The sequence below is a fragment of the Podarcis bocagei genome (assembly GCF_964188305.1).
Source record: "Podarcis bocagei genome assembly, chromosome: 9".
NCBI lineage: Eukaryota > Metazoa > Chordata > Lepidosauria > Squamata > Lacertidae > Podarcis > Podarcis bocagei.
Window position 1 is genome coordinate 32,284,381 of NC_138134.1, and position 21,223 is coordinate 32,305,603.

General features: G+C 40.6%; 1 protein-coding gene across 2 annotated transcripts in view; it reads left to right on the top strand.

The window, feature by feature from the left end:
• GLRA3 (glycine receptor alpha 3) overlaps positions 1-21,223 on the top strand; it is a 76,710-nt gene that overhangs the window by 41,527 nt on the left and 13,960 nt on the right. For both annotated transcript variants that reach the window (XM_081208964.1, XM_081208963.1), the window contains exons 5-8: positions 1,723-1,805; positions 7,378-7,515; positions 10,068-10,282; positions 16,578-16,724. In XM_081208964.1, coding sequence (XP_081065090.1) covers positions 1,723-1,805; positions 7,378-7,515; positions 10,068-10,282; positions 16,578-16,724 — 583 coding nt within the window. The remainder of the gene's footprint in view (positions 1-1,722; positions 1,806-7,377; positions 7,516-10,067; positions 10,283-16,577; positions 16,725-21,223) is intronic.

The window sequence follows — 21,223 nt, forward strand, 5'->3', positions numbered from 1 at the left end:
GGTTCTAGCCTTCTATTAACAAACTAAAGCTTAGATGTGGGAGAAAAGTGTTGTGCTAATAAGAGTTGTGTCTCTTTTTTAGGGACAAGTCTTTTCTCTGGTAAAGTAGTACTGTTGAATGGAAGTCTTAGATAAATGTCTACTCTGAATTCCTTACTTCATTTCAGTAACAGTTCAGTGATTATTCACTTCTAAATGTCTAGAGATTTGTAATATTTAATTTCTCATATATTGTTGACCACAATAGATCAGCAGTTACCAAAATAAGAACAAAAAACATGATGTAAGAAAAGCCCTGCAGGATCAGGCCAAATCTTAAACAGTCCAGCATCCAGCTTCAGCAGTGACCAACCAGATACCTATAGGAAGGCTGCAGGCAGGACATGAGGGCAATATTTTCTCCTACTGTTGCCTGGTATTGGTGACTGATACTCATAGGCATGTTGCCTCTGATCCAGGAGGTAGCATGTTACTAGTAGCTATTTATAGCTTTGTCTTCATGAAGTTGTATAATCTTTTAAAACCATCTAAGCTGGTGGCTATCTAGTGTTAGTGAAGTCCATATTGTAAGTATGCAATGTGTGTTAAAAAGAAGAAGTCTTTGCCACCATTTGGGGTGTGTTGATGGCTCAGTTAAGCATATGTAGCAGATAATAGTAGTTTTAAGAGAACTATGAAAACATTTAAAGTGAAGTCAAATAAAGAAGAGCTCTGCAGAATTGCCTTTTCCCCCTCCATGACCACAATCATGTAGCAGCAGCAGCATAAAATCTATTAAACTGATAAAGTTCGTTGGAACTGAAGTAACTATCAAACCTGGGTTTGAAATCTCTGCCGGATGTTTCTCAGGTTCTTGGTTCAAGACCTGACTTGGACCCAAGTTCTGACCATGATCCAGAAAGTTAACCACCCAGTAGTAGCTGCCCCTTGGTCAGGTCTCAGACACAAAGTGACTTTTCCCTGCTACCTTTATGAAATGGGAGACACACAGAGAGCCAATTCTGGCACTACTCTTTTCATCCTTTGAGAAATCTATGTGTAGATCATTGTACAACATTGTGCAAAGTGTAACATTGTTTAGATTTCACCCCTTCTTAGATAGTTCCTCCCTGGGGGGGGGGGGGCAAAAACAACTCTGTGAATGTTGTTTTCCAAAGGTCCCTCATTTTCACTCTTGTTAGGAGATTCTTCCATTAACTCATTCTACCTTTCTGGCACCTGTGGACAGAGGATACCAGTGCAACACTTTCACTGAAATCATAAAGGATCAGCTTTCCTTGTAGGAAACAGAAGGTTTCCTCCAGCAGGCTCAGAGGGCTTTTATTTGAAAGACTTAAATTGCTGTTGGTTGTACTATCACAAACAACTAATATGGACTTGCAGGATTAGGGTCTAGGCTACAATACAATTTGATCAGGGCAGGAATTGTATTTAGAAAATGCTGTGGTGAAAAACTTGTTTACTCAGGGGTAAGCTCCATTTATTTTCATGGGGTTTACTTCCAAGAAAAGTAGAATTGAAAACCTTATTCCCCCCCCACGAATTAAGCATATTGACTCCATATTATTTTTCAAATGCCTAAATCGTTTGTACACCTGCCTGCTTTCCAAGACTCTTGTTCTTTATTGCATAATGGATGTGTGTGTGTGTAGTAATTTTGAATATGAGACAATGTGTGTTGGCCAACATTCACTTTATAATAGTTCTTCTGTATTCTTTCAGATTGACTTTAATACTCTCCTGCCCAATGGACCTCAAAAATTTCCCAATGGATGTCCAAACATGTATCATGCAGCTGGAAAGCTGTAAGTGTGAACATAGTATTCTCATGTTCATAGCACATAGTCCTGTGGCACCTTGAAGGCAACTTAAGTATTGCAGCATAAGCTTTCATAGGCAAAAGCTGCCTTCTTCAAATGCATCATGTATCATGTTGATGTTATATGGATCAAATATTATAGGCAGTAATGGGTGAAATCCAATGGTATCCATGCAGAAGTGGAATGGACTTCCCTCTGCACAATCAGACCTTCCTCTCCTTCTGCTTGTAGGACCCTCCAAAGCTAATTTGGGGAGCATGAGGGGTTGCAGGGGAAGAGAGAAAAAGGAAGTCTGATTGAATGAGCAGCAGTCTAGTGGCCAAAGTTTGTGAATTATGCCAAAAATCAATCCTAAATAATTATAATGATCTCCTTGTTTCGGGATAAGAATACACGTTTCTCCATGAAGAAAATACTCATCTCTCCAACCTCTTTGAACGATACCCCGAATTTTGGAGAGTGGAAACACAGTCACTGATGCCTTCTTTTTCATGTTTTCTATGTTATAGCCAAACTGCCCCGCTACTGGTAGTTACCTGTAATGGTCCTGATATGGGGCAGCAGAAAATTACAATTATTGGGTGATATATATTGTATGCATGTGAGATTTATATTAACAATAGTGATCGTCCTCTAGTCAGACTAGAATAAGCAAGGTGGAATGTTAAACCATAGTATGCACTTGTTTTTCTCAGTGGAACTTGGGTCACACTGAAAAGCATGTGTGATATATGTAGCTCCTAGAATTCTACTCTTCAAGTAGAGCCTTGTGCATTTGGGCCTGCTAAAGGCATGTTATTGGGTTGCCTTGCAGAAAAGTAGTAAAATCACTGCAGTCAACATTTTGATATTTTTGAAACACAGCGGGATTCCTAGAGATCCGCTCAGATTCAGTCAGCAAAGCAAAGCTGCTCTGGAACATGTGCCCTAAATAGTAATTTGTAAAAAAATAATGAGAACAGAACTCAAATAAGTCACTTCGGCTCAGAGAACTATAAGGCAAAATGTCTAAACCAATCGAGCTCTTTGTGAACAAAAGCTTCCTATACAAAAACACTATGGAGCCTTCCATTGTGCTGAGGGCACTTTTGTGTATATGATAAAACTAAGCGAGGGAGGGTGCCATCCAGCAATAAATGCTGGTCATTCTGCAGAATGGAAAAGTAACATTGAAAAATAAAATTAAAGACTTCTTCCAGTTTTCCTTTTTTCTATTTTAAGGCCACAGAGTCCACCACTTGTATTAGTTATCAGCATGTAGACTAGACTAGGCTTTGTGGGACAGGTATAGGTCACCAATTTCCCCAGTAAAGCCCCTCACCATAGTTTAAATCCTTTTCCTCCATATGATCATAATCACATGGAGGAAGAGAATGGGGCTGCCCCCACTATATCCTTAGCATTTCCACAGATCCCATACCCCTGGTGGCTACGTGTTGCCGGGTAGGATATCTGAAGAAAGAGCCTGCTTGTCTCCCTGTACTTTAGAACCTCCGGCACATATAGAATAGACACCACTCTTCAGACACTACTCCAACATGTGGCCAATGGAGGGGCAGGCCACAAGGATGTGAAGATGGCAGCAGGACAAGTGAATGCGTCTCCACTGCCTTCCTCCACAGGAATTGGATTGTGTGGAGACAATGCCTGAAGAGGGCTTGTTTCTTATCCAGGATGACTGGGCTGCAGGTGGCACATAGTCAAAGCTCAGGGATAAGTAGAGTTACTATGTGCCTCTTTTCCCAGGACACTTCTTTTTCAGGGGTTAAATTTCTTCTGAGTGGATTTTTCAAATTTGCCCAAATGTCTCTGTCTATACTTTTTGGATGAGACGTAGACATAACTGGTGGTTGAAAACTTGCTTTCCTCTTATCTTATCTTCTCTTACCCACCCCCCTCAGCAATATATCACAGCTTCTATAGGCTACATATAGCAGGGGTATTTAAAATCAGAGTTGTCAGAGTGCCCTCTTTCTTTGCTCTTCAAAATATGGCAATCCTAGAAGGTAGGCTGGAGAAATAAGACTTTGATGCCCATGGGTGATATTTTTTGCTATGTAGGCATCATGCTACAAGCTTATTATCCAAGTCTGTCCTATCATACTGACTGTTAATCATATCCCTATTGGTTCTACCCTGTATCAAGCATGTAGAATTACAAAAATGTAGCTTGCTTGGCAGTTTCTGAAAGGCTGTTTGAACACACCATGGTCTGCTTGTCTGCTCCCATCTCTTCACAATCCCACTCTTCCCCACTGAGGCAAGTGCAGTGACTTTCTGCCCTCTGGTGCACAAACTGTATTTGATAATGATGTCATTTCTGGTGCATTAACACAGAGTTCTCCTAATATATTTATATGTCTTGGGTCAGCTCATGATTGCAATGAAATGAAATAAGTTTGACACTGTTATCAACAAAGCAAAGTGCTAATCTTACTGAATTGGGAAAGAACGGGGGACTGCCAACTGCTCACAGGATTAGTCCAAAGTCTCACTGTTTTGGCAGGCTGTTCTAATAATTTCTAAACTGTAGCCAATGATGCGCTCATCCTTTAGTAGGTTATGTAGTCTCCTAATTGTCCATGAAGATCACTTATAAATTTTGATATTATAAATTAAAATGAACTAAATAGCCATGTAAAAAGACACATAGCTTTCTCGTTGACAGTGTCATGTATGGGACAATGTTATAGCAAAAGCAGAAAATAGTCATGTGGCACTTTAAAATGTAATCCCATTAAACTGAATGGGATCTTCATGGAATGTGCTGTAATATATTTATTGCAGTACAAACTTAATGCATGAAGTGTTAGTCTGATCCCACATAACATGTCTATCCTCTTCAGTAATTTCTGTACCATTGTTCAAAGGGAAGTGTTAGTCCAGGGAAAGTGGAAGAGGAAACTGTGCTGGAATTCCTTTCACCAATCCTAACTAACTTCCCATTGTTGCAAAATGTAAATGGGGGTGTACGTAAAGATTGCATTACATTATGTCTACCATCTGACCCAGCCAGACAAGCAGAACCTAGTGCAACTAGAAATTGGTTCCAGCAAAATTCTTGCGCCGTAGCCCTGGAAAACAATATAACTGTTAGCACATTGCGGCAAAATAGGGAATGTTGCTTAGTTGCCTGGGTAATGTGTACAAACATATTCATTCTCCCTGGCCAATTCAGAGAGAGAACAGTGGAAAAGTTTTGTCTACCCTTTGTGACACCACCATGAATTTGATCAGCTATGTGATGCAAGGACACCGTGTTCTCCTTGTGATTCCTGATTGTTTGGGATCACACACTGGCAAAGAAAGACACCCTAAAAATAGTGCTGATGCCACCACTCTTTATTCTTTGATAGACAAGAAGTGTGTAAAATCTCAGGCTTATATAGTGTTAGGTCACATCTTTAAAAACAACACATACTGTCGTATAATAGATATATGGAAGAGACACAAAGGAGGTCTCCTTGGTGTGTAAAGTACACATTAAGATTAAAAGCTTCCATCCTTAGATAAGTTCACACAAGAATAGCGCCTCACAGGCACATGATTGTCCTCAAAGCCTCTCTGAACAATTGAGGGGGCCTCCTGAGCCATGAGGGATGGAGCACGACCCCCTCAACTTTCCAAAGATTCATTTTGAGGGGAAAGGATGGAACAAGAACCTTTCTTCCTGTGAACATCCATAAGACCATGGGGTAGAAGAAAAGGAGACTGAAGGCGTTTTCTCTGCCTTATCAAACACCCCCACTGAGCTCTCTCCCAGTAGGATGAAAGTGAAGGTGGAGGCATGTTTTGTGTACTTTTCCTGATTTTCCTGATGCTTCATTTACACCAGCTCCTGGGCTGGCATACATTCCCTTAAACCCTTCTTTCTCAATGTTGTGTCCTCAGATGTTGTTGGACTACAACTCCCATCATCCCTGACCACTGGTCTTGCTAGCTAGGGATGATGGGAACTTTAATCCAACAACATTGGGAACCCAAGGTTGCGAAAGCTTGTCTTAAATCACTCTGTCACAAGATCCAAACCACGCCAACAGATCCCTTTGTGGGACTGTCCTGACTTTGGGGCCAGGCTTTACATCTTTCCACAGCACTGGGGAGGAGGAATTTAAATCAGACCACCATTCCTATTGTAGCGCTCTCTCTGAACTCAGAGAATGAGATCTAATGTTTCGTATGGCCCCTGAGATGCCCTCCGAGGAACTATAGGATTGCTGAGTTAATGACATCTGAGTATCCAAGGCTTTCACCTTAATTTCTGTATTATCTGTGGAGAAAATCCCTTAAGTGTCTCTTCCATGTGCCTATTATATAATGCTAAAATGGTTTACTTTTGATAATGGAACCCGAATACTAGATGTGTTTTGTTGGCATATCTGCCTAGGGTGCTGTCTTGTTGCTCCCATAATGCCAGATTTATTAAAATTGGCATGTCTGTTGTTACAGATTAGGTACACGCTGGTGCAATGCAAGTTTTGGCACAGGCTATATAGTGTGTATATATGAAAAGCACAAATTCAACCCAGCTACAACCCTGTAGAATAATTTATACTATCTCAACCTTCACTAGTCTGATATCTTTTTCTTAGTGATTTTAAAACATAGCAGTGAAAAAGTGAGTTTCAGGTTGCCTCATGTCTTCAAAAGGACAAAAGGTAGAAAGAAAATATTGTATCAGCAATTGCCTATGCATTTTTCATAGTTAAATGAATTGTAACATAGAACGAGTTAGTGGCCATGGCAGATAATTATAATTAAAATACATATTAAATGAATGAATCTCATTTCTGAAAATCCATTTTGACATAGCAGTTGTTCCTTGTCAGTTCAATGAGTTGCACTCATGAGATTTTACTCCTGGCTAGAATCTACATGCTTCAAATGATAATTTGTTTTACACACAGCTGGTTTTCATCTGAATGTATACAAGGTGTGATAAAATATATGCATCTGTGGTTCTCTCTCTGTAAGCTTCTTCTATGGATTTGTAATAGGGTAATACTGCATGATATTGTTCATTGAGAAACACAGCAGTAAGGTTATATACAGGATAACACCATTTTAGAGCTAAGGTTGCTTTCTAGATAGTTATTAAAAACTTCAGACACAAAAGAACACAGGAATCCAAACTAAAACAGGAAACATTCACACTATACCTTTTTGCATTGTTGTCATCACTGCTCAGCTGAGCATCAAAAGAAAACCTCATGGAAGACAAACAAATAGATGGAATATTTCAAAACATCTGGTCAATTTTGATGAAATTAATAAGGACTGATTTCATAGATTAGCACATTTAATGGGGATACTCTGAGCTTAATTTGAGCCAGGATGTCAGAAACTTTTCCTCCTACACTGATGATGATGATGATTATGGTGATTATGGTGATAATAATAAGAATAAGAATAAGAATGATAAAGAAGAAAATATATTTTCTTCATTTAGGAAAATCTCAGGCAAAATTTGAAAATTTCCCTTCATAATGGAATCTGGAGATTAAGCAAATGTTATGTTATGGCAACATCTTCTGTATGCTTTGTTTTTAATTCCTAGTTGGATACACGATGAACGATCTCATCTTTGAGTGGCAAGAAAAGGGAGCTGTCCAGGTGGCTGATGGACTCACTTTGCCACAGTTTCTGTTGAAAGAAGATAAAGATTTATGTTACTGCACCAAGCATTACAACACAGGTAGAAGAATCATGTAGTTTGTTGACAACTGAAAGTCCCGTTGTTTCTCTTTCCTGTTAGTCATTAGGAGTATTCAGCAATGTACTCAAAACAAGTGCTGACAAAGCAGCAATGGCTTGTGGAGAGCGATGGGATGTTGTCTGCTGAACATTATGGCTGCCACCACCAAGTGGCAACCAAGGGGATCGTAATCTCATAGGAAAAACAGCACCAGACTTTTGAAGTGGGGGAAAAAGAATCCAAACTATAGTTTTATGAGCCCATTTTACATGTAGGAGCTTAAGAAAGGCAAGAGGGAAGCAGGAAGACACAAGGGAGCAGAAGTACATGGAGGTTTGGTTTTGGGTGAAAGCCAAAGAAGCTGGGGAAGAGGCATGCAATGAAACACAAATGAAATCAGGTAGATTGTTGGAATCTTCCATTTTTCCTGTCAGAGCTCTTTTTAGACTCATTGAACCGAGGCCAATAAATTCATGTTTGAACAGAGATTTGAACCTAAGTCTCACACATTCTAGAACATACTATTTTAAAAAAATTGTTGTAACCTTGAAACCTTAGGGTGAAGGGTGGGTAATTAATAATAATAATAATAATAATAATAATAATAATAATAATAATACCACATCTTTTCACCTGGGTCTTAAGTCTCAATACCCATTATCCATGGACTCTGAAAGAAAAGCATAAAAGGGAAGGAATTTGGCAATATCCAGGGGAGAAAGAAAATCATGTGAGGGAGAGTACACAGTAAGCTTACAATACTGTGAGGTGGTCTGAGGACTTTACATCCATTTTTTTAAAAAAAAAAAAACATTTTCTTAAAAGTAAGAGCTAGGGCATGTGGCTACAAAGCCATGTGCTTTCAAACCAGCCCTGGAATGTCCCTGGAAATTGTGCTACCTGATAATGTAGCATTATTTCTAGCATAAAAAAAAGATGGTCCCTCTTTGAGCCCACCAAAAGTTCAGCAAGGTGGAATGTTCAGAACAACCCTAGCCGATATTTTAGCTTCTGGACAGAAATATAGTAGAGCGAGACTGCTGCTGGGTAGATAGCAAAACAGAAATTTAATCACCTTTGTGTCAGCTGGCAGAGCTATGCCTCTGCCTCTGTTGATCAACCTGTGGAACAAACCATATGCCAATCTCTGTAATAAGAGTTCCGTGATTAAATAAAATGATCAGAGGGGAAAATGGAGAATTATTAACAATGATTTAAGTAAGCAGTTTCCCAAGAAAACAGCATGACTTCTTTCCTCACACATAGCAAACTGTATTTTGCTTGCTTCTCTCTCTCTCTCTCTCTCTCTCTCTCTCTCTCTCTCTCTTGCATTTATCATGAATTTAGTTTTTGCTCTTTATACTCCCTGTCTTCCAAAATTAATGTTCCAGTTTCCATCAGGCCTTGTACAAAGCTCAAACTGGATTCCTTAATGCAGAAGCAGGTTCTGATGAAGACATTTGTAATATTGTGGGTTAAAACACCTATTTGCATGAGAAGCACTCCAATTGACTTAGGTCATAGCCTCACCACACAATTCAAGTACTCTTACATCACTTTAACAGTCATGGCTTCCCTCAAAGACTATTGGGAACTGTAGTTTGTTAATGGTGCTGGGAACTGTAGCTCTGTGGGTTGTCTCCTAACAACTCTCAGCACTGTTAACAAGCTACAGTTCTCATGATTCTTTGGGGGGAGCCATGGCTGTTAAAGTCGCCTTCAAAGTTGTGTTGTGACTGCAGTGTTATTATGAAAAGTCAGAGTAATGTTACAAATGATTGAATAACCCAATGCCTGTGTTCTCCAGTACTCTTAAGAAACTCCTTGCTTGACTAAATGAAAAGTCTACCTAGTCCAGCATTCTCTTCAGAACATAAGTCCAGTCAGTATCACCTGTTCTAGAAGTTCACAATCATGACATGAAAGGCTACCCGCTGTTTGTCTCTGGCATGTAACATGATTTAAGTATACTGTGAATCATATGAATGTAATTTTTTCCCCTAAATAGAAATGGGAAAGAGTAAGAAAAACCTGAAAAAAAATTATAGATTAGTCCAGGTGTCAGCAAAGTTTTTGTGGCTTGGGCCAGTTCACGGTCCCGCAGACGCTGCGGTGGGTCAGAGTGTGCACATGTGCGCATGCACACACACACACACAAACACTAATTCCGAAACTCCTTCCGGCACGGAGGAGGCGTGTGCAGCTTCCCATTGGCTGCAGGAGGTTCCTGCAGCCAATGGGAAGCCGGTCAGCATCGCGGAAGGCGGTCCGTGCTCTGCTCCACGCCAGTTTAGCGCGGTTCACAGGAGCCAACCGAGCGGGCAGCGGGGGTCCCCGAGCAGGTGATGGGCATCCATGGGCCGGTTAAATAACCCCCATGGGCCGCTTGTGGTCTATGGGCCTTAGGTAGCTGACCCCTGAATTAGTCACTTTCATCAATTGTTATAAACAAAAAGCTATTTTTTTAAAATTGCTGTATCGTTGCATTTCTTACCGCTGATAAAAAAAACCCGCAGCTAATTCCGCTAACAATTTGTCTCTGTTGTAACTAGGCAAGTTTACATGCATTGAAGTTCGATTCCACCTTGAAAGGCAGATGGGCTATTATCTCATTCAGATGTACATACCTAGCCTCCTAATTGTCATACTTTCTTGGGTGTCGTTTTGGATCAATATGGATGCAGCACCAGCAAGAGTGGCTTTAGGAATAACAACAGTTCTCACCATGACAACACAGAGTTCAGGGTCACGGGCTTCCCTGCCAAAGGTATGCAAGCTCTTGGACTTTATATGTTTCTCTCTGTGTGTTTTGCTCCTCATTGAACATGGGGCTATTTTTCCCCCCATATATCATGTGTTAGCCCTCCTAGTCTTAAAAAATGTGCCACTAGCAATATATCTACAGTATAGCACAGTTTATGGAAGAACTGCAGTAGCAAAGGACATTTTCACCTTGTAAATTAACCTTAAATTGCTTTAATCATTTTCAACTATGTCAGATTCTCTGCTGGTGGTGGAAATGTAGATTCTCATCGGAGATATTCCTTTCTCTGCAGTAGGGCGTTTGTTTTATATTCATAGAATCATAGAATCATAGAATCATAGAATCATAGAGTTGGAAGAGACCACAAGGGCCTTCGAGTCCAACCCCCTGCCAAGCAGGAAACACCATCAGAGCACTCCTGACATATGGTTGTCAAGCCTCTGCTTAAAGACCTCCAAAGAAGGAGACGCCACCACACTCCTTGGCAGCAAATTCCACTGTCGAACAGCTCTTACTATCAGGAAGTTCTTCCTAATGTTTAGGTGGAATCTTCTTTCTTGTAGTTTGGATCCATTGCTCCGTGTCCGCTTCTCTGGAGCAGCAGAAAACAACCTTTCTCCCTCCTCTATGTGACATCCTTTTATATATTTGAACATGGCTATCATATCACCCCGTAACCTCCTCTTCTCCAGGCTAAACATGCCCAGCTCCCTTAGCCGTTCCTCATAAGGCATCGTTTCCAGGCCTTTGACCATTTTGGTTGCCCTCCTCTGGACACGGTCCAGTTTGTCAGTGTCCTTCTTGAACTGTGGTGCCCAGAACTGGACACAGTACTCCAGGTGAGGTCTGACCAGAGCAGAATACAGTGGCATTATTACTTCCCTTGATCTAGATGCTATACTCCTATTGATGCAGCCCAGAATTGCATCGGCTTTTTTAGCTGCCGCGTCACACTGTTGGCTCATGTCAAGTATGTGGTCAACCAAGACTCCTAGATCCTTTTCACATGTACTGCTCTCAAGCCAGGTGTCACCCATCTTGTATTTGTGCCTCTCATTTTTTTTGCCCAAGTGCAATACTTTACATTTCTCCCTGTTAAAATTCATCTTGTTTGTTTTTGCCCAGTTCTCTAATCTGTCAAGGTCGTTTTGAAGTATGATCCTGTCCTCTGGGGTGTTAGCCACCCCTCCCAGTTTGGTGTCATCTGCAAATTTGATCAGGATGCCCTTGAGTCCATCATCCAAGTCGTTGATAAAGATGTTGAATAAGACCGGGCTCAAGACAGAACCCTGTGGCACCCCACTAGTCACTCTTCTCCAGGATGAAGAGGAACCATTGATGAGCACCCTTTGGGTTCAGTCAGTCAGCCAGTTCCAAATCCACTGAGTGGTAGCATAGTCAAGACCGCATTTTACCAGCTTCTTTACAAGAATATCATGGGGCACATTGTCAAATGCCTTGCTGAAATCAAGGTAGGCTACATCTACTGCATTCCCTTCATCTACCAGGCTTGTAATTCTGTCAAAAAACAAGATCAGGTTCGTCTGACATGACTTATTTTTCAGAAATCCATGCTGACAATCGGTGATCACAGCATTCCTTTCTAGGTGCTCACAGACTGTTTGCTTAATGATCTGCTCCAGAATCTTCCCTGGTATTGATGTCAGACTGACTGGGCGGTAATTATTTGGGTCCTCTCTTTTCCCCTTTTTGAAAATAGGGACAACATTTGCCCTCCTCCAGTCTGCCGGGACTTCCCCTGTTCTCCAGGAATTCTCAAAGATGACTGCCAGTGGTTCTGAGATCACATCTGCCAGTTCTTTTAATACTCTTGGATGCAGTTCATCTGGCCCTGGAGACTTTAATACATCTAAACTAGCCAAGTATTCTTGTACTATCTCCTTAGTTATTCTGGGCTGTGTTTCCTCTGCTGAATCATTTGCTCCAAATTCTTCAGGTCGGGCATTGTTTTCTTTATCGGAGAAGACTGAGGCAAAGAAGGCATTGAGGAGTTCAGCCCTTTCTGTGTCCCCTGTTTGCATTTCACCATCTTCTCCTCTGAGTGACCCCACTGTTTCTTTGTTCTTCCTTTTGCTACGAACATACCCATAAAAGCCTTTTTTGTTGCTTTTAACCTCTCTAGCAAGCCTGAGTTCATTCTGTGCTTTAGCTTTTCTGACTTTGTGTCTACACGTGCTGGCTATTTGTTTGAATTCCTCTTTGGTGGTTTCCCCCCTTTTCCATTTTTTGTACACATCCTTTTTTAATCTTAACTCAGTTAAAAGTTCTTTAGATAGCCACCCTGGCTTCTTTAGGCGCCTTCCATGTTTCCATCTCATTGGTATTGCCTGACATTGTGCTTTTACTTTCTCCATCTTAACAAACTCCCAGCCATCATGAACTCCCTTTCCTTTTAGTATTACTGTCCATGGGATCTCACCCAGCACTTCCCTAAGTTTTATGAAGTCGGCTTTCTTAAAGTCAAGAAATTGAGTCCTAGTGTGCTTGGCTGCTCCTTTCCGCTGTGTGGTAAACTTCAGAAGAGCATGATCACTCGTGCCTAATGATCCTTCCACTTCTACCCCACTAACCAGGTCATCAACAATGGTTAGGACCAGATCTAAAATGGCTGTTCCTCTTGTTGCTTCTCCCACTTTCTGGACAATGAAGTTGTCTGCAAGGCCAGTGAGGAATCTGTTTGACCTTATGCTCTTGGCTGAGTTTGACATCCAACAAATATCTGGGTAATTGAAGTCCCCCATTACTACTATCTCCCTTCCTTTTGCATGCTTGGCCATCTGTTCCAGGAAGGCATCATCTATGTCCTCCGTTTGGCTTGGGGATCTATAGTAAACTCCCACAATGAGGTCACTGTTATTCTTCTCTCCCTTAATTTTGACCCAAATGCTCTCACTTTGGCTTTGAGGTTCTAAATCTTGGATCTCTTCACAGGTATACACATCCCTGACATATAACGCCACTCCTCCTCCTTTCTTGTCTGGTCTGTTTCTCTGAAATAGATTGTATCCCTCCATTATTACATTCCAATCGTGGGACTTATCCCACCAGGTTTCAGTGATGCCTATTATGTCATATTTAGTTTGCTGTACCAAGAGCTCAAGCTCATCTTGTTTATTTCCCATGCTTTGCGCATTAGTGTACAGACATTGAAGTCCATTAATCATTCCCCCATGTCTCTTATTTAAGGATTTTTTCCTCCCACCACTAGGTCTGCGTGCTGTTTGCTCCATTTGGTCTATGACATTTGGATGATCATCTTCATCAATTGATAGACTCCTACCTTCAGGAGCACTGTCTCCCTCCCCCACATTAGTCAGTTTAAAGCCCTCCTGATGGGGTTTCTGAGATTTTTGGCAAAAACATTCCTCCCAACCGTTGTGAGGTGCAGCCCATCGCTTGCCAGAAGTCCATCTTCAAGAAACTGCAGTCCGTGATCTAAGAATCCAAACCGTTCCTGTTTACACCATTTGCGAAGCCAGCTGTTCACTTCCACTATTTTTCCCTCTCTCCCTGGGCCACGTCGTTCAACTGGGAGGACAGATGAGATGACAATTTGTGCATTTAATTGCTTCAATTTCCTGCCCAGAGCCTCGTAGTCTCTTTTGATCTTCTGGAGGCTATTGCTTGCAGTGTCATTGGTTCCCACATGAACCAAGAGGAAGGGGTATTTGTCAGTGGGTTTTATGATTCCTTGCAGTCGTTCAGTTACATCTTGGATCTTAGCCCCGGGGAGATCTACTTCCTTTTGTGCCACATTCCCTCAGGAGCTCTTAGGGTCAGTTAACGGAGCTTTCTGGTGACAACTACTTTTGGAAGCAAAAGTACTTAAGACAGGCAGTTATATTAGACCCACACATGTGGAACTGTCCAGAGATTTGCTGAGATCCAAGCTGAGGGCTAGAGCTGAAGCTGCAGTTGCCATGATGCTGCTACCAAGAATAGCTTCCCTGAGGCAAACAATACCAGTTCCTGGTCATAATCTTTGTAAATGCTCATTGTTGTCTTAGCCCATCATCTTGTAAGTTTTGGGCTTTCTCCAGATACCACCAAGAATCCAGTGTGGGTGGATTCACAAATCATGGGGTATCTCATGCTATTGATACTTGCAAACATTATAATTGAAGAGAAAGTGTGTTTTCAGCAGAATCTGGATGGGGGGTGGCTAGTGTACCTTCATAGACCTTGAAAGATCTTTTAAGAGGGGCAGGTTTTTGGGATTAAAGCTAAACCATTTGTGTAGTGCACTTCAGCCTTTATTTCAATTATATGTGTAAATCTCTATATAGCTGCACTTGAACTAGGTATGATAATAAATCTATGATTACAAAACCTGCTGCTCAGAAGTAGTATTGCAACTCTCTTGTGCAATAGCCACTTGATACCCATTGCCATAAAATAGTGAATATAGTTGTAAGTAGTAGCTTTATTTATTTTTCTCCTGAACACATTTTTGGCAGTTACAACACCCTGATTTGTACATACAGGTCTTACAATTCCCTGTAGTTCACAAGGTGATGGCAGACATAAAGCATCACTAGTGTGAGATCTCTGTTATTTGATTTACTGTTTCAAGGTCAAATTCCATTTCCTTTCACTTTGAAGAAACCCTGATGCTGACTTCAACAGAACAGTACATCAATATAACTGAAACTAAAAAGTGCTCTGAAGTGTTGTACTGTTTGAAACTTTTACTACTAGGTGTTCAGTTCTGAGAAAGAATTGGCCAGTGTCTCTGAAGAAAAGAAATAGTCCACTTGGCGGTGTAGCTTAATTTCTTTTGTCATAATGGATGTGGTGAGGGCTAAAATACTGTGTTCAGCACCTAAAAGTGGAATATTTGCTGCTTCTTTAAATGGTTCCAAATGCTTCTAGATATATACTACATCCCAACTATTCATAAGAGAAAAGTTAAAATATTTCTTTCTAGCTCCAAAGACTTTTTGATGCAAAGCTAAAGTTCTGACTGTTTTGAATAGCTGGAATGTACTATTTTGTAGTTAAAACATATGCCCCCCCCCAAAAAAAAAGTTATAGATGCTTTAACAAAGTGAATCAGCTCCTTTTTGGCTTACAGTGAATATTTTCATAAAATCTGATTAAACATCTAAAGAGAACTGATCTATTCCTCACTAGCACTTAAAATTTGTTTTAAGAAATATTTCTTTATAAAAAATACTCCTTGTAAAGAGCATGATCTTAGAAACAAAATACACATAATTTTCACTTTCCTATTCAGGCAAACAACTTTAAAAAGCTAAATGCCTGATCTGAGCTCATCTGCTCTTGATTTTAGTATGTGTCAGTGTTGTGGAAATGGATGCAATACGACTCTCCTCTTGTTCTTCCTGCAACCCTGCCCCCCCATTTTCCACAGTGGGTTCCCCAACCCCACAATGTAGATTTCAAGGATAGGTGGGTGCAGCGGAAAGAGAAGGGCAAGTGCTGTTACATGAACAGAAGTCCATTCCAAAAGCAGCTGGCATCACTGGATCTTACCACCAGCTTAAATCCTAAAATAATTTAATTTGTGGAACTCTACCCATCTAAGCTGGGGATGGGAACCATATGACCATGTGGGGACATGTGGAGCTCAAAGACATAGTCCTATCTAGAATAATAAGACATTTTTGTAGATTCAAAAATATTCAGTGAGTGAAATTGTGAGCATTTGGGCTGGGGTTTTGTTCCTTCCACACCAACAATTGGGAAACACTGGCCTGTGAGCGCTCCAATTGGAAAACAGCCTTTACCAAAGGTGTCATGGGTTTTGAAGACATTCGAACTCAGGACGCTAGGGAGAAATGTGCTAAGAGAAAGGCACTCTTGGCAAATCCACACCATGTTCAACTCCTGCCCAGAAACCAATGTCCCCATTGTGGAAGGACGTGTGGCTCCAGAATCGTCCTCCATAGTCACTTACAGACTCACTGTTAAAACCGTGTTTATGGAAGACAATCTTACTCAGCTACAAATGATTGCCAAAGAAGAAAGAATAATGATTTGCAATGCTGTGTTAGCACAATAGCTGGTAGGTTTCACCCTATATATTTATATGTAATGGCACAGGAAATCTTAGGATAGTGCTTTTAGTGTGAAGTGTTCAGGAAATGTTACTTTTATGGGAAATATAGATTTGGCCTTTGCCCTTTCCCCCCGTAAAACTAGCTTTCTCTCTGGGCTTGGGGAAACACATTTCTCTTTCCTTGACATTAGGAGACACTGCACTTCCCATCTGTGTTTCTAATACGAGCAGTCTTATACTCTGTGCTATCTATAGGTCTCGTACGTCAAGGCTATTGACATCTGGATGGCTGTATGCCTGCTTTTTGTATTCTCGGCACTTCTGGAATATGCAGCTGTAAACTTTGTGTCAAGGCAGCATAAAGAACTTTTGAGATTCCACCGAAAGAGGAAGAAGAACAAGGTAAATATGACAGCCATAGGTTAAAGAAATACAGGCAGCAGAAAGGGCTGTCTGCTTTGTAACAATGGTACAGTGTCTTAGGAGTGGCTGTACAAGTAACATGTTAACACAGGATAACATTCTGTCTGCCTAAGGTCAGCACAAGGCCTGTGTAATTCACAAATCCCGCTGAAACCTTCAGAGAAAGGATTAAAAAGGGATTTAAGTGGGACAAGAGCCTCGTGGAAGCTTGCTGCACAGAGTTTAATTTCACCCTCTGAGAATACTAGCAGATTGCCCCTTCACGATGGAAACTGATGGTTTGAAATGTGTTAAAATAATTTCCTACTATGGTTCAATGGAAGACCTTGATAGATGTATTCACATTTGTTTAATCTACTTACTTATATAAGACTTGTTTTTGGTACTTTTGTATTGGGGAGTGGCAAGAGAGGGAATTAGACGTTGCATGTATTTAACAGTTCGGTTCCACACTTACAGAGTCAATATGAGTTTATCTATTTATTATGACCTTTTTAAAATGGGTTGTGCAGCAAGTTGAAGATGAGCCCACAAAATAGCCAAGGGGTTAGGAATATGAGCAGGGGTGCAAGGACCCTGAGGACATAGTTGCATCATAGGAAGGAAGGACAGCTATGACTGATCCTCTGGAGAACAAGAAGGGGCTGGAAACTGCAGCAGGAAATAATATATGGATGCAGACGGCTACCGCAAATCCATATCACATTCTCTACATCAGGGGTCTCCAATCATGTTTTTACTAGTGGGCACATTTTGAATTTGCTGGGGGTGCCTGTCACAAAATGGTTGCCGTGGAGGGGGAATGGCATAAAACAAAATGTCTGCCACAAAGAGCATGGCGTAATACAAAATTAGAGAGACAACCACCCTAACAACTCTGTGCTTACCATGGGAAGTCAGCTGTGTCCTGCTGGTCCTGATTATGGCGTTCACACACAAACTGGTGCTATTCCTGTCTAACAACAACAGGGAGCATTCCTCAGTACTGGAGGGAAAATGTAAGGTAACCATACCACTCTCATTTCACATAAATTGCTTATAAGGTGCCTTCCCATAACTTCATCCCTGGGAGGGCTAGAAGCGTTCTAGGAAGGAAGGAAGGAAGGAAGGAAGGAAGGAAGGAAGGAAGGGAGGGAGGGAGGGAGGGAAACGAAACTCAGTGTGTAGCACTACTAGAAGACTTTGTGGGTGCCATGACACCTGTGAGCACCTGGCTGGTGGCATGCTCAAAGTAAAGCACTCTAGATGTTGTAAGTGGAACAAAACAATGCAAGATGTTTAACACTCACCCCACACACAACTTGATAGACATCAACCATTTTATAAGTTGTAATACATTTTCATTTCTTTTTTGCACCAATAAAAATAGATGCAAATGAGTATCCTAGGACAAGAAGAGTGCCAATGTGATCCCACAACCCAACAGCTCCTTATGGGTGGTGACTAATGTAACTCTCATTGAGGGCTGGGCTGTAAAGTCCTCCTGTTTCAAAACTGACATTCATCTTTATTCCCAGATAAAAGCAGGAATAAAATTCAGTCACACGACACTGAGTCTTGACAAATCTTAAAATGTTTTATCATATTATAAAATGACTGGTATTCATGGGACAATGAGTTAACTCCAATATTCTTCTTGGTACCAAATGCAACACAAATTTAAATACATACACATATGCACAGATGTTTTATAGGCTTATGCAGTTGGAGGTGACCTAGAACTTAGAAGTATTTAACATTGCTAGCAGATGAGCTCCAATCATCCAGATTATAATGTGAAAGAATCTGCAGAAGTGAGAATCTGTATCATGCTGAAGCCCCTATGGAACAAAAATGAATTTTAGTGAACACGGGCAAATAGTTGGTTCCATTTCAGTTTGTAAGAGGAATGGATTTTCTCATTGGTAAATTAGAACATGTAATTGGATTTCATTAACAACCTGCAATATCCTACTTTGCTTCTCCCTTTTGATCTCAGATAATTATACAGCTTAGTTTCTAATTTTTTATCCATCTGACAGTGGTTAAACAGTCACTAGTTTTCTAGTTTAGGACTTTTAATTTTCTTTTTCTTTTTAATCTGCAGTCAGGTTAAAAGAAAAAAGAAAAAAACTTGGCCAGTTGGAATTTATCTAACCAGGAAATGAGCAGAGATCAAGAAATAAAAATTTCCCATAGGGCTCTATCCAACTAAGGCTTACTCAGTGTCAATCCATTGGGTTTTTTATTATTATTATTAATTCATTTAAGTCCATTGATTTCATGGGGTCTACTATGAATATGACTTAGTTGGATACAACCATGTTGCGTTCTACATTTATTTCCTTTCATGAACATTAGAAGCATGCTGTGTAAATTGATCAAAGAAATGTGCTGCTTAACACAGTACAGTCGTACCTTGGTTCTCGAACGGCTTAGTTGCCAAACAAATTGGCTCCTGAATGTCGCAAACCTGGAAGTAACTCCTCTGGTTTGTGAACATTTTTCAGAAGCCGAACATCCAACACAGCTTCCGCTTAAGTACAGGAAGCTCCTGCAGCCAATCGGTAGCCATGCCTTGGTTTTCGAACAGTTTTGGGAGTCGAACAGACTCCCAGAATGAATTAAGTTTGAGAACCAAGGTACTACTGTATTCCATTTCTGACATAGCAATATTAAATACTATATGGGAATGTGGTCAGAATAATGAAACTGCTATTCAATAATCATATGCCATCCACTCAGAGTTTCTCACATATGGATAGCTATTTTATACACTATTAGGCCAATGATCTAGAAACCTGTTAATGATTTTGGAATCTGACTTCAACATTCAAGAATTGAGAATGAATGATTGGTTGGATTGTCCCTTGGTGAGATGATTATTGACATTTAATTGTTACATTCCTTCCTGGTTGGAGAACCATTGTTAGCTAAATTCCCCTCCTTTGCTTTGCTGAATAATGCTCTGTTCCTATAATCTGTAGACTGCAAATGCTGTATGCATGATACAGCATGGAACAAATACCGGTATGTATATTTGCACAGGGGTACATTTGATTTCCATAATTCTTCCACTTTTTGGAAGGATTCTTTTTGCAGTCAAACCTGTGTTTATATGGATGTAGATGTGTATGTCCCACCTTCCTTACAATCTATATGCAATGGGAAATGCATAGGAGCACAGTCTCTCATCACACACACAACGTTTTGAGACTGCAGGAATTAGTGCTGAAACAGTCTTCTGGTTAGAGGTTTCTGGTTGAATATCCAGGTCAACAAACTGTAGTAGACTGAAAAAGTGAAATGATCAGAGCTACAGTGTTGGACCAGTCTCTGTTCTAGGACAAGATGTAGAAAATACTTTTCCCCCCCCCCACCCTTTTCAACCCTTCCACAGTTCCTCCTATTAGTTCTTGGAGTGAAGTTGTGATCAGCCAACCACTGACACGTAAATATTTTGTGAGATTCCATTTAGGTTTTCCTTTTTTATTATTCTCGTCAAGCATTCATTTAATGGAATCACTCCATGTATCACTTCAATTTATGTCATTCAAACATGCTTTTGGTGTTACTTATTTTTCCTAGTGAGCTATATAATTGAGGGAGAAAACAAGTGGCTTGACCTTTTCCCAAAACAACACCAGCTTCGGAGAGCCTCTAGTTGAAAAAATGCCCACATGAGAAATTAGGCCTTAAGGGCAGGGGGGGGACACCCACCATCCACAAATGCCAACATTTATCTTCTTATTCTTTTGTTTTTTAAACTAAAATCCTGACCACTTGTCTGGAGATTATTCCTGCTATAGGCAGCCGAGCAAATAGCCACTTATAGCTTCCAACTAACACAAGAACTAGCAAAAAACTACCAGTAAATGTTAAATAGTAAATTCTGTATTATGTGCAGATTATTAAATAACAGATCATTTAATAATGATGGGTATCAAGTGCCATCAAATTCCAAGTATCAAATATTGCTCAATGAGAAATAATATGTGGGGAAATATGGTGAACCAGCAGTCCTGATAGACAATGTGTCGAACACTGCATACTGATGCATATAAAATATTACATGTCAAAGATCAGATACTTTTGGATGAGGACTGAATATTAGATATTGAAAAGTCAATTGATGCTTAACCTTGAAATCTGCACCATAGTTCCAGGATTGAGCTGCAGTTGCAAATTGACTTCAGCAGCTCTGTCTAGAATACTCAGAAGCTAATGCTACAGACTTAAGTAAATGCATGGACAGGTTTGCGCACTACCTGCTGAAAACATTATTATAGCAAAGAGAGAGAATGTGGCCCTCACACTTTATGGCATGTTCTACAGGCACGGCACACGCACGGGAAAACTGATGTGGATTGGAACTTGCCACAGCTTTTGACATAGTATAGGCAAGTATCCTGACAAAACAAGCAGACAACATCTGCTGTCCTATGTCTCCCCTAGTCCAAATGGTGGGCAAACCATAGACCCCTCAGAAGCCTGGATGT